Genomic DNA, 14,441 nt, shown 5'->3' with positions numbered 1-14,441 from the left:
CTGCATGCTTCCTTTCAGTGACTGATGCACATGCAGATGAATACTTGCCTGATCAAGTGCAACAAAGACAGAATGTGTTGATGGGAACTGAATCTTCCTCCCAGCAACAGGTTGTTAGACCAAAATAAACAACTCGGGGACCATCTGCTAGAGCTCATGATCTGACCCATCTAACGCAACACTCTCTTCAAAGGCAAAATGTACAGACTTGTATGCAAAAGGGTGTGCAGGGGCATGTTTGCACTACCCTCCCTGTACCGAATGTTGGAAACCAAGTTGATATCTGTAACCTAATTTAGAAGCAAATGACATCACTGTTCTTCTGGCTCAACAAAATATCTCTTCTACTTTACCACCAAGGGACATTCCTGTTTATGATGGTGATCCTTTGCAGTATGTTTTCATCACGGTATTTAAGAGAGGAGTGGAAAGAAGGACTAATGATGACAGAGACCACTTACATTTTCTAGAGCAATACACAAGAGGGCATCCGAAAGACTTAGTCCGCAGCTGACAACACTTACCCCCAGCCCAGGGCTATGTTCCTAAGAGGTTGTTGCAATGCAATGGAACATCTCACCTATATGGAGGAAATGAATGTTGCTTCCAATATGAAGACTATCCTTCTAAAACTGCCGTACAAGCTTAGAGACAAGTGGAGAGATAGGGCATGTAAGCTGCAGGAAAAGCGTGGACATCAAGCTAAATTTTCTGACCTGGGTAGACTTCATGGAGAGACAAGTGAAGATACTATCAGACCCACGTTTTGGAAACATCCAGGATGCTAAACCATTTGCAAATGTCAAAAGCTCTACTTTTGCTAAGGCAAGAGAAAAGATCAAAACTAAGAAGAAACAGTTTTGCAACAACTGTAATACCTGTAGAAGCACAGGTGCAAGAAGATCTGACAACAAATGGAATGAAAAGAAATATATCTACCACCAAATTTCAAGGTTCTTGTTTGTTCTGTAACAAAAGTGGTCACACATTGAGGCGGTGACCACAGATCAAGAAGAAGGGGCACAGAGAAAAGATAGACTTCTTAAAGGAGAAGTGAGTCTGGTTTGGATGTTTGAAAATAGGACACATGAGCAAAGACTGCAAGAGTCGTTTGGATTTGTGATGTGTGCAACCAAAATCATCCTGAAATACTTCACATTGAACAAAAGGACAAAGAAAAGAAGCCAAAACATACAAAACAGAATGAGAAACCAATTGCGAGCGATGCTGTTCTCCCACCTCATGTGTTTGGGCATATTGGGGCTGGTGATGAAACCTGCATCTTCTCCATTGTACCAGTACAAGTGAAGAGCCACAAGAGGAGCACAGTGTTACAAACATGCGCATTTTTGGATCATGGAAGTTCATCTACCTTTTGCACAGAAAACTTGATGAGAAGGGTCATCTATGGTTCCCTGAGAAGAGACAATGACAGCAGGGATGTAAATGGCTGCCCTGCAGCTGCTATCAATCGAATATCCATTGCAAACCTAGAGGAGCTGCTGGTCAAACAATACAATCATGACTTCAGTGAAAGAACCAGCAAGGAAACAGAGGAAATGTCCAGAGAAGATGTAAAGTTCTTGGATATTGTGAATCGTTCAGCAAGGGTGACAGATAGACACTATTGTCTAGGCTTACGTTTTAAACAAGAAAACGCCAGCATGCCAAATAACCGTTGCATTGCTGAGCAGCGCATCCAGAGCCTGAAATGCAAGTTTGGCAAGAATAAGAATTTTCATGATGAATATACATCTTTCCTCACTCAAATTGATTAAATGCCAACACATAGTACATACCTTTTTAAAAAATAATGTGTAAAGGTTTTATAGCTCCTTTTAATGTTTATTGGTAATTGTTTTGTTATATAGGTAGAACAATTAGGAGTCGGTGTGTAGGAGCAATTTATGTTTAGGCTAGCTACTGTTGGCATATCATATTATTTTGTCTAGATATATCTTGCCGTATTATTTTGGACACTTGGGGGCGGTCATTAGTTGTACAGGGTGGTGTATATATATGGGCATACGGGACTGGGAGTGGACAGATACAGGGAGGGAGAGCATTCAGTTCTTACCAGACCTGGACAGACCATCGACTGGAAAGTCCGGAGACCTGGGAACAGACCAGGGACAGAGCAGCCAGCTACGACTTAAATGCGAAATAAGTATAGCCTGGTACGTTCATCTCCTTGTTTGTACAACTACTTCAATAAACAGCTAATTAAACGAGAAAAAACGACTGGAAGATCTGTTCTGTTGGGTCTGGGTAAGATTACTCCTATTCCCTGTGCAGTAATGGCAATTGGAAAAGAAGTCACTGGAAAAGTTGGAAAGTACAAGGCTTATTTAGTACAAGGCTTATTTAGTATTCCAAAATCTCAAAACTGCAAATGGTGGAAATCTGACGTAGAATATGTGTAGGAAAGAACTCCAGATGCTGATTTAAATTGAAGATGGACACAAAATGTTGGAGTAACCCAGCGGGACAGGCAGCATCTCTGGAGAGAAGACCCTTCTTCAGACTGATGTCAGAAGGGTGGGCAGTATAGAGATAAAATGTAGCCAGAGACTGTACGGAGAACTGGGAAGGGGGAGAAGATGGAGAGAGAAGGAAAGCAAGGGCGACTTGAAGTTATAGAGAAGTCAATGTTCATACCACTGAGGTGTAAGCTTCCAAGCAAAATATGACGTGCTGTTCCTCCAATTTGTGCAGGGCCCCAGGACAGAAAAGTCAATGTGGGAATGGGAGGGGGAGATAAAGTGTTGAGCAACCGGGAGATCAGGCAGACTGAGCGGAGATGTTCAGCGAAACGATCGCTGAGCCTGCACTTGGTCTTGCACGTAGAATATGGTGGCAACACTGAACAGGACATGCAGCATCTGTGGAGGGAAAATACTTTCAATAGCACACTACAATACAATATATCTTTATTGTCATTGTACAGGGGTACAACGAGATTGGGAATGCGCCTCCCATACGATGCAATAATTTAATTAATTTAAACAACAACAACCCAACTAAACAAATTGTAACAGTTTTAAGACAGAATAAAGTGCAAGTAGATCTGTGCCGGATCACTGTGCGATGTGACCATCCGGCTCAGCAGGACCGGTTCATAGCAGCTATGGCCCTGGGGATGAAGCTGTTCCTGAGTCTGGAGGTGCGGGCGTAGAAGGCCTTGTATCGTCTGCCCGATGGAAGGAGTTCGAACAGACTGTTGCAGGGGTGTGAAGAGTCTTTGTGGATGCTGGTGGCTTTTCTGAGGCATCGTGTGTTGTAGATGCCCTCCAAGTCTGGTAGCTGTGATCCGATGGTCCTCTGAGCTCTATGGACTACCCGCTGAAGAGCTTTCCTTTCTGCCTCCGTGCAGCTGAGGTACCACACAGGGATGCCATGCGTTAGGATGCTCTCTATGGTGCAGCGGTAGAAGGTCGTCAGCAGCTGATGGGGTAGACCAGACTTTTTCAGTGTTCTTAGGTAGAACAGTCGTTGCTGTGCCTTCTTGACCAGCGCAGCAGTGTTATTGGACCATGTTAGGTCCTCCGAAATGTGAGTGCCCAGAAACTTGAAGCTAGACACTCTCTCCACACTGTCTCCGTTGATAAAGATCGGGGCGTATTCCCCGTTATGTGACCTATGGAAGTTGATGATCAGCTCCTTGGTCTTGGTGGTATTTAGGGACAGGTTGTTATCAGAGCACCAGTCCGCCAGGTTCTGCACCTCCGCTCTGTATTTTGTTTCATCACCGTTGGTGATAAGCCCAATCACCGTTGTGTCGTCTGCAAACTTGACAATGGTGTTGGTGTCGAATGTAGGAACACAGTCGTGTGTGAAGAGGGAGTAGAGCATGGGGCTCAGAACACAGCCCTGTGGTGTGCCGGTACTCAGGGTGATAGTGGAGGACAGGTGCGGGCCCATTCTCGCTGCCTGCGGTCGCTCCAGCAGGAAGTCCAGGATCCAGTCGCATAATGACGAGCTGAGGCCTAGCTGGTGGAGTTTGGTGATGAGCTTGGTGGGGATGACCGTGTTGAAGGCAGAGCTATAGTCACTTTACAGTCCTTGGGATTCTGTGCTGAATTCAGCAGTATCAGATTCCAACATTGTATCTTGCTTTTCTAGAGTATTGACCTTTTTTAAATTTTTCAATAAATAATTTTTTTCTCCCATTTAAACCTACTCCAAACATACATTTTTATTGTTCGCTTGCATATGCCACAATTTTTAAGCTAGCCTCATCATCACTTTTGTCATTCAGTATCTGCTATCCTTCACCCGATCACTTTTAAGCTTTTTTTTCCCTATCCACTTCCTCAGCTACTTAAAACGTACTTTATCCCAGACGATTCGTATTTCTGATGAAAGGTTAGTGAGAAACACTACTTCTTTCTCCATAGATGTTGCCTAACCTCCTATTTTCAGCATTTACTGTATTTGACTTTGGAGAGACTATATCAATCAAAACACTAAAATACTTTTGTGCAATGTGCCTTCGAGATGCTACTCAATTAGTGTGGTTGGGGGTGATATCTCAAAGGAATTCAAGTCACACATGCAAATATTCTTGTTTTTAGTCCATTATTAAAATCAAATGTATTCAGTTGTTTTATGAGACTATTAAATCAAACAAAAAATATGCTTATTTGTTGAGATTGTTCTTAATCCCAGTAATAATGGAGATATTTATGCGACTCATGGTCATTTCTGGCCTTTGGATAGTTATTACTGACTTCCTCTGTGAGTGATGATCTATCTGCACTTGTTCCTCATAGATGTGGTAACATGAAGCATCTTTTCTGGATTCATGAACTCACAGCACCCCCTTAATCTTTTTTGGGTGCTTATTTAATTATATAGATACTTCCAAAGAGTGCTAGTTGATTGACCAGTGAATGATCTGTATGTTGACTGTCACAAAGCTCATCTTGTTTCTGCCTTTTGAAGCGCACATTACAGCACAGCCACCTGCAATGCATCTTCAACTAGCATCAGCCAAGTCCTCCAAAGACTGATCTTGCAGAAAGATTTGCCATCAGGCTCGTTTGATGTTAAAACTATCAGCAGACTGAATATTAGTGATTGATGCTGAGATTAATAGATATTCAAATATAATCAAAAACAACTTAAAATTTTATGCTAAGGTATGTGCTGTTTCACAGTTCCATTGACCCAGGTTCCGTTTTGATCTCCAGTGTTTTCTGTGTGCAGTGACTGCATGGGTTTCCCATCATTTTCCTGTTTCCTCCCATATCCCCAAAAATGTGTGGTTTGCTAGATTAATTTGCCACGCAAATTATCCATTTCATGAAGGTGAGTGGTGGAATCTGCCCAGAGATGATGTGAAAATAGGGAGAATAAAATAGATTAGGGTAGGATTAATGTCTAAGTGGGTTCTTGATAGTCAACGTGGACATTAAATGTTTGAAGTTAATCTTAAAATTAAGGAATAATGAAAGGAAAATATTTTGTACATTTTAAACACTAGAAAACACTTAAAAACAGATGTATTGACATAAAAAATGTAAATCACGTGAACTCTAATCTCCCTGGAGCCAATCCTCTCCATTAAAGGGAATGGAATTGCTGGACTGATCATGTGCCAATTATTATCTGGCACTTGATCAGTGTGGGTGGATTTCCATGCTCTGGGAAACTGCAGCAAGTTTGTGCTATAGACAATCACAACGTTTAGGCTCTTTCAGGATATTTTGGATTTCAGGTCTTACCTGAACTCCATAGAAAAATTCTGCAAATAATTTTCTTGATTAATATTTTCCCTCGAGAGCATGATTTGTTTTTATTTCAGTCTTGAAGTTCTGCAGTGAAATGTGGCCATTCATGTTAGTTGCTCAAAATTCTACCAATCGTTCTTCATAATAATGTCAACTCTAGCAATGTTTGTATATAATTATATTTATATATATTGGGTATCATTATATATCAAAAGCTTTTAAAATTTTACTAATAATGAGTTGCAGTCAGGAAACTCAGATTTATTTTCCAGTTTTGAATGAATGAATAAGTTTATTGGCCAAGTATGTGCATATACAAGGAATGTGGCTTGGTGCTCACAAATAACAACACAAACATACAGTTAACAATTAAGAATAAAGCATAAACACATCAAAACAATAGGGATACAACATTACGGTCTAAACATGTGTGTGAAAATAAACCAGAGCAAAAAAGAAACTACAGACTTTGGTTATTGAGTAGAACTACCACTCGTGGAAAAAAGCTATTTTAATGTCTGGCTGTGGCTGCTTTGATAGTCCGGAGTCGCCTTCCAGAGGGAAGTGCTTCAAAGAGTTTGTGGCCAGGTGAGAGGGGTCAGAGATGATCTTGCCTGCTCGCTTCCTGGCCCTTGCAGTGTACAGTTTTCTTTAATTTAGTAGTTTCTATTGATAATTTAAATTGTGTTTTGCTTCCCCATGCAGTCACTAATTACAATTTCATTTGTTTATTTCTCCTGCAGATTATTAACCAACATTCACTCTGAAACATTGTGTAGCCCATCACTGCTTTTTGAGCTGCTGCTTCACTGCAAGTTTTGATGAAAATGAGTAATGTGCAGTTTTCACAAACTGAACGCTGATGCAAAAAGGATACAGGATGCACAACTCTGACTACAAATCTTGTTGATTTCATCCAGGTGCTTTTAAAATAGTTGGATGTAGAAGATGGTATACCTGAATATTCAAACTGCAGCTATTACAGGTATCTTAATTTAAAAAGAATCATTCTTCCCAGTCTATGTACATTGCATCACATCATTCACTATACGGTGATGAAGTGGACTTGACTCATCTTAAATTAAGAATGGTTGCTTGTTTTCTGGATGGATATGAATGATAAAAAACTAGCACACGAAGAACAGTCTCATTTCAGTGGCGCTCCAGGATTCTCAGTGGAATCTATTAGAAGTATGCAGTCTGATGATTTATTTACTAGAAAATACAAAGTTTTTAATGGTAACATGGGACCTCCCATTCCCTGCAAATTAGATAGCATTAGTCAGGTTAATGGAACACCTTCTGTACCAAAAATGGGCGTTAGGGCAAGAATCTCCGAGTGGCCTCCAAAGAAAGACTTTTCAAAAGAAGGAACAAGTAGTAACTTAATGTCATGGGATAGTAGATCATTAGCCAGTTATGATACCCTATCCATAATGCGAGCCAGTCAGAATGGACAGAATGACCAAAGCATTGAAGGTCTATCTGAAGAGACGGTGGACATTACTGAGGACTTGGATTTTGCAGAGGCTGGATATGTTTTTGGAGACCTCTTCACCAGGTCCCCACAAAGGGGGCTTCACCCAATAAGACAGCGAAGCAACAGTGATGTTACTATCAGTGACATAGATTCTGAAGATGTTCTCGATCAGAATGCTGTAAATCCTAACACGGGTGCTGCTCTTCATCGTGAATATGGAAGCACTTCTTCAATTGATCGCCAAGGTATCACTGGTGACAGTTTCTTTGCCATGCTTAGAGGGTATAGAGGTGAAAGCGTAGAACAGAGGAGTCCTGGCCCACTTGGGTTTGATGATCTGTTGCGCTCTGACTCTGGAATATCACCCAGCCTGCAAGCAGCAGCTCGCATTTCGCAAGCTGATTTTGTCAGGATTTCAGGATTTGATTATATTGATAGCCCACTTTTCTTTTGTAAAGACAAGGATAAGCCATTCAAACGGAGGCTGAAACCTGAAACAATTGAGGCATCCCTCTTTAGAAAACTGAGAACTGCAAAAAGTGAACATGACGCATTAAAGTTCTCTTTTGAACAAGAAGAAAACAGATTGGAGAAAAGCAACCAATTATGGATGTGTCATAAGTGCTTTGCACACTATGATGTCCAGAGCATTCTGTTTAATGTGAATGAAGCAATGGCAAACAGGGCTAATGTGGGGCAAAGAAAAAATATAACTACCGGTGCTTCTGCTGCTTCACAGCATCCAATCCCTGGAGGTTACTCTGCAAATTGTGAATCGCCAACAGGCAGCAAGGAGGAACTGAATTCGAAGGAAGGCATGGATTCTGACGAGGGAGATGGAAAAAGCAATAACTTGACTTTGGCTTGTCCTTACTTCAGGAATGAGATTGGAGGAGAAGGGGAGAGACGCATTGCACTTTCCAGAGCCAACTCCTGTTCGTTTACATGCAGCGAAAGCTGCTCCTTTGAATCTTCACTCAGCTCTCACTGCACTAACGCAGGTGTGTCCGTATTAGAGGTGCCACGAGAAAACCAAGCAATCCACCGAGAGAAAGTGAAGCGATACATCATTGAGCACATTGATCTTGGAGCATATTATTATCGCAAATACTTCTATGGGAAAGGTAAGGATTTCAGGTCTGACTTTTTTCACCTTTTACAGTATTTGACCTGCAGTGGAAAATTCCACTTTCTTCAGTCACATCTGTTGTTTCCACATTATTCTTTCCTCATGGGAGATTATTTCTTGACTTTAAGTTGCTTTCACTCTGTTTAGCATCCACATTTTTTTTACATCTTTCTATATTTGTATCTCTGTCCCTTTTTTTGACATCATTAAACTAAAGCTAGACCCTGTAGAAATGATTTCAGACAATATTATTAGGAAATGATGGTAGAAATTCTGGAGTTCTACCCTTCTCAACCCAACCTAGCACAATCATTAGAAAAATAAAGTGTTTCCAGATGCTGGGATCAACTGAAACTTTCAAGATTGAGATGGGTAGTTTTTTCTTTGTCGGACAAAGTTATTAGAGACAACGGAATGTGCATTGAGATGAGATCAGTCCTGATCTAAGTGAATGGCTGAACAGAAGTAGTGCTGCTGCTAATGGCTGAATAATGGGTTAAAAAAGCTAATTAGTATCTAATTAGCAAAAGAGTCATGAGTTTTCCATGAAACTATTCTCACTCATTTTAAAAATGCTTCTTAAACACTTTTTGCCTTTTTAAAAGTATATCTGGCAAAGTAGATTTCCACCTTGGAGAAGGTACCAGTGAGCAGCAGCCAAGTATGGTACTTGGGTGATGTACCAAGTTTGCTATTTGGGAGAATGTTCCAGGAATTTGACCCAGTGTCAGTGAAGGAGATGTATTGCCAGGTCAGGCTGTTGTGTGGCTTGGATGGCAAGTAAGGTGGTGGTGCTTCCATACTTCTGCTGCCCTTGTCCTTCTAACTGGTCGAGGTCATGAGTTTGGAAGGTGTAATATTTAGTTTATTGTCACATATATCAGAATGCATTGAAATAACTTGTTTACATGAAGCTCACAAAGTAAACAGTTATACTTCCATTAATGATAAGTACAACAATTAATACAACAATAGCACTCTTGGATTGGATCTTGAGTGCAGAACAGCAGTTTAATGTTAAGGACTTATTTGCTCCTCTTGTGGGGAAATCCAGGTTCCAATATTACTGAGTTATGGTCGGCGTTTTTATTTATTTTTAAAATCTTTTTTAATAACATAGAATCCCTAAAGACAATGAATTACTTTTGAAGTAGAAGCCCCGGTACAAATTTCTGCTCATCGAGGTCCAATAAAGAGCAATATGACAATGACTAAATCATTTGTTTTTGGTGATTATTTTTTCATTAACAAGCCAGGAGAGTCCCCTTACTCCACCTAAGCGAGCACACTTAATTCAGTGCTTCATTCCAAAGCCCATTTGCCTGATTTAATACCTCAGACATTACATTTGAGGGTTACCTTTAATTTTGTGCTATTGTTTGTCAAAGCCCTTGAATCCAGAATCTTCTGACTCAAAGAATCAGAATTGTACAGCATGGCAACAAGCCACTCAGCCCCACTTGTCCACTCCAACTACTGAGCACCCATCCAGAGTTAATCCCATCGCCCTACGCTTGGTCATTAGCCCTCTCTGCCTAAGTGGTTCAAATGCTTGTCGAGATGTTTCTTAAATGCTATCAGCTTCAATCACTCAGTTCATTGCAGGTACTTACCATCCTCTGGGTGAAGAAGATGCCCCTCATATCCCCAGTAAATTTCTTCCCATTTAAACCTATGTCCTATAGTTTTATCCACCTCTGATATGGGGAAAAGTTTCCTGCAATCTACCCCATCTCTATCCCTCTCAATTTTAGATATCTCAGTCATATAGCTCTCTACCTCTATTCCTGGGAGGATAAACCGAGCTCCCCTTGTGTCTATTGGAGGAAAAAACAGGTCAAATTCTAACAGTGAGGGACACAACTTTAATACTAGTGGTACTTTGGGTATGGTACGAAATTTTAGGTGCAACGTAGACTTTGTGCAGATCATGCAGTGGGAAATTGTACATATACTAAATACAGAGATGTGATAGAAAGCTAGTTCCAACTGTTAGGGTAAATTATATCCAAATGAGAATGTTATGATTGACTAACACGTAAAATAACAACTGCAGAAGAATTCAATGTAATTGTAAAATCTAATTTTTATATATTTTGATTACAGTTTCAAAGATATTGTATATTTTGAAATCTGTGAATGTGTTTGGTTTTTCAAGAAACAGTGAGGCCAAAATGTTTTTCCCTTTGGAGCAGTGGACATCAGGTTTTCACTTTTCATCAGGAGTATTCCATGATAAAAGTGAAGTTAGTTCACAATCTATCAAATGTTTGAACAATAGTTACATATATACACGTGTAACATATGATAGAGGAAGTGAAAGATGAGATGGAGTTAGCTCCAAAATTCTCAGTGGAATTTGGCAGAATTATTTAGTCTGGTGCTTTATTTGCTTTATTTTCTTCTATTTATTTACTTCTGTCAGAAGTCTTTTTTGGTCCTGGATAAAATTAATCAATTAAATTATGTTGGTTAATAATTGTTATCAAGATATGCACAACTCACTAACTTCATCAGTGATTGCTAAAAAATAAAATCACTTTTTTCACAAAAACTACAAAAAGAGCAATGCAATTCCTAACCCGATGCTGCAACTTTTGTCTTAAAAAAACTTTAATAATTTACAATTGTATAAAAATTGTGTTAAAAACCTCCGTAAAATCCTTAAACAATTTCTTACCTCTTGTGACCTCATGATTCAATGGCCTGTTAATTGTGAGCATCTGACACAATAAACTATTTTCTCATGCATATTAGTTATGAATTTAATCAAAATTCTTTCTTCAAATTTGAAGTACAATCATAATTTACAATTAATTGGGCAATCTAATTCCCATACTATATACCTTCAAGATCCTAGATTCTATAATTCTTGGTTTATTCCTAGGTGTTTAAGATACTATGAAGGAGACTTCTATGTGTTGCCACAAAGTGTCAACATGGGGATTTTAATAGTGACCATGTGTATAGCCTGTGCTTCATTCCAACAGCTTGATTTGAGATTTTGATTTGATTCCTGGATAAAACAAAGCAGAACTTAGACATTACTATAGTTTGAAATGTACAGTATAAATCAGTTTTATTTTTAAAAGGGTAGAAATGGTCCCTAGAGGCTGAGCTGAAAAATTTAATTTGCTTCATTAGAAAACCATGTGGCTATAAATGTCAACCACAAGTCACTTACACTTTCATTCACTTTATTTTAAAGGTGCTGCACATGGCTCTCAAATTGTTGTTACATCTGTTTGTGAGATACACTGGTCAGGGGAATAATAGTGAAGGAGAAGACTGAATAGTGGCAGGGAAATGGGGCAATAAACATAATATGTGTGCGATTAATGAAAGAGAAGGAGGATTTGGTCAAAGAAATCAGGTAAAACTTAAGGTCTTCAGTTTTTATTATTGCTTTGGATTTAATTCCACTTAATGAGGGGCTGAAATCTGAGGCATTCTTGAGCAGCTGTTATTTAAACAAATTAAATATCAAATGTTTCTGATTTTTTTATTTTTTGGAATCTGGCATTGATGTCAAGGCCAGCATTTTACTTGCTCTTAACAAGGTAGTGGTGAGTCAATTCTGTGAGCCACAACAACATTGTTGGGCAGCGAGTTCCAGGACTTGGACTTTATAACAATGAATGACCAGGGATTAAACTGGACAGTCAATGGTTCTTTTATCACATCCACAGACATTCAGTGAAACTCGTTTTTTGCCTACAGTTCAGTAATGTATCGCCATACCTAAGCACAATCCCCAATTTGTACAAAGTTTATAGAAATAGTCCACTGAGACCGCATGCTTGTTTGGTCCATGCGCTCAATCCTCTAGTGCCATGCCCGAACCAGGGGAGCCTTGGGCTGCTGCAGGGCCTCTAGCTGTTATCTCCATCCAGATAGTACAGCAAACCATTGTTCCTCTCTTCACCCAGTCACCTTCAGCCTTTGTGCCCCGGGAGCGCCTCCTGCAGCCGACATTTAGGCCGCGGAAAGTAAGACCCAGGTTCACTTTCTTACCAGACCTTGCACGGTAGCGCAGCGGTAGAGTTGCTGCTTTACAGCGAATGCAGCGCCGGAGACTCAGGTTCGATCCTGACTACGGGTGCTGCACTGTAAGGAGTTTGTACGTTCTCCCCGTGATCTGCGTGGGTTTTCTCCGAGATCTTCGGTTTCCTCCCACACTCCAAAGACGTACAGGTATGTAGGTTAATTGGCTGGGTAAATGTTTAAAAAAAATTGTCCCTAGTGGGTGTTGGATAGTGTTAATGTATGGGGATCGCTGGGCGGCACGGACTTGGAGGGCCGAAAAGGCCTGTTTCCGGCTGTATATATATGATATGATATGATATGATATGATTGTGTATGTCGTTGCCGGCTCCATCTCTCCCTCTTCTCCAGTCCTTGGTGGACGAATAGGGGCCTGGCCTGCCAGTCCTTCCTTCTGGCTGAGTGGGCACTATGTGAGAACCCTCCAGGCAGTAATGTTCCCATCTGACCGCTGTTATTACGATTTGGGAGATGCTGGCACAGTGGCCTGGGGAAATAATTTAGCAATGATAGATATAACCTCTGGAGGGATGGAGTAAATATGTAGGCTGCCAAATAAGCAGGTTGCTTTTTTCTTGCTTCTTAAGATTTGTTGAGCTCCACCTATCCAGGCCAATGGAGAACAAGTGAAGGGTATTCCATTCCAGTTCTGTTTTTATGCCTTATAGGTAATGGAAAGCTGGGTGTCAACAGGTAACTTCCTCACAATCCACCCCTCTACTTCACCATAGGATACTCAGAATATAACTTGTTCTTGAACCTATTATAGTTATGCAGCTGATCCAGTTAAATTTCTGATCAATGGTTACTCCATGAGCAAGAAAATTAAAAAAAAGCTGAACTGAATTAAAAATGTCAACTCTGAGTAAGTAGTTTAAATGAAATGGTATATGGCCAAGCTGCGAACTTGTAAATGAGTGGCCACTATTAGGGAATCCGATACAGAGCCTTGTGACAATTGTCCTGTGTAAACTACAGTGCAATGAGTTAGAAATAGTCAGATATGCAGATATGTTTGGATTGGTTGTTACATACTTTGAGTAAAAAATTATGAACATCAAAGTAACAGGTCATAAATTAGAATTACCTTTTTGTCCTGGATGTAGCGCTAGGCTGCATCATTATAGTTATGAAGGGTCAGAACAATATTTCAACAAAATGTAAAAAATATATATTTTAAACTTGCTCTTTTAAAATCAGTAAATGTTCTTTGCTGCATAACCATAAACATTTTCTTGTTATTACTGTTTGGCAGGGACAGTTTTTTAAACACTAAACAATGCCTCCACAAGAGAAATGCTTTATATTGACATTAAATTGGTACCTTCATTGCACATTTTCCATCAATCATACTTCAAATCTTATATTTGGTACTGATCAGCTTGTGCAGTTTTTAAATTTTTATAATTATGAATCCACGTTAACTCTACTGTACCCATAAGATTCAAAATGCTGAGTGCTGACAACTTGCATTTATTGCCACAAAATTATGGAAAGATAATATATTGTAAAGAAAATTCCTTTGTTTATATTTCTAAAATGCAATCTCAAGACTTGCTATTCTTGGAATTTGAAGGGCGTGCTACACATTCATTTACATTGTCCTGGTCACACTAAGATAGTGGGGAAACAAACTCTTTACTGACTGGAACTATACTGGTACCTTGGCAAACACGATGCACTAAAAGCAAAAAGAGTGCTAATGGGGTCGGCAGAAAAGGGAATAATTACAACATTATATTTTAAAAAAGGTGTGCTGCTATGCCAGGAATCCAGTGTAAATTAATGTGCTGACTGTTGCTGTGTCAAGGACCGGGTGCAAATGCAACAGTAAAGTACCTCACAGCTCAGCCTGGAGAGGTTGACTGTGAGGACTGGAGTCAGGTGGGTAATGTTGTGTGGTGTATCTGTTTAGCACAGAGGTATGGTGCTCAGGACTACACCTGAGCCAGCACAGTTGAGTGCTTTGGAAGCTTTCTCTCTCCCTCTGTTTATCTGTACAGCTCTCCCCATCCCAGAGACTTTTCCATAGTAATAAGCTCAACAGTTAGGGTTG

At 40.0% G+C, this 14,441-nt stretch overlaps 1 protein-coding gene across 8 annotated transcripts in view; it reads left to right on the top strand.

Annotated features, from left to right (window-relative positions):
* LOC144593494 (signal-induced proliferation-associated 1-like protein 2) overlaps positions 1–14,441 on the top strand; it is a 389,226-nt gene that overhangs the window by 109,913 nt on the left and 264,872 nt on the right. For all 8 annotated transcript variants that reach the window (XM_078399153.1, XM_078399151.1, XM_078399145.1 and 5 more), the window contains one exon: positions 6,476–8,336. In XM_078399153.1, coding sequence (XP_078255279.1) covers positions 6,839–8,336 — 1,498 coding nt within the window. In that variant the 5' untranslated portion in view covers positions 6,476–6,838. The remainder of the gene's footprint in view (positions 1–6,475; positions 8,337–14,441) is intronic.

Source organism: Rhinoraja longicauda, chromosome 5, assembly GCF_053455715.1.
Source record: "Rhinoraja longicauda isolate Sanriku21f chromosome 5, sRhiLon1.1, whole genome shotgun sequence".
Taxonomy (NCBI): Eukaryota; Metazoa; Chordata; class Chondrichthyes; order Rajiformes; family Arhynchobatidae; genus Rhinoraja; species Rhinoraja longicauda.
The sequence above is the reverse complement of the archived record's forward strand: the minus strand, read 5'-3'. Positions and strand labels throughout refer to the sequence as shown.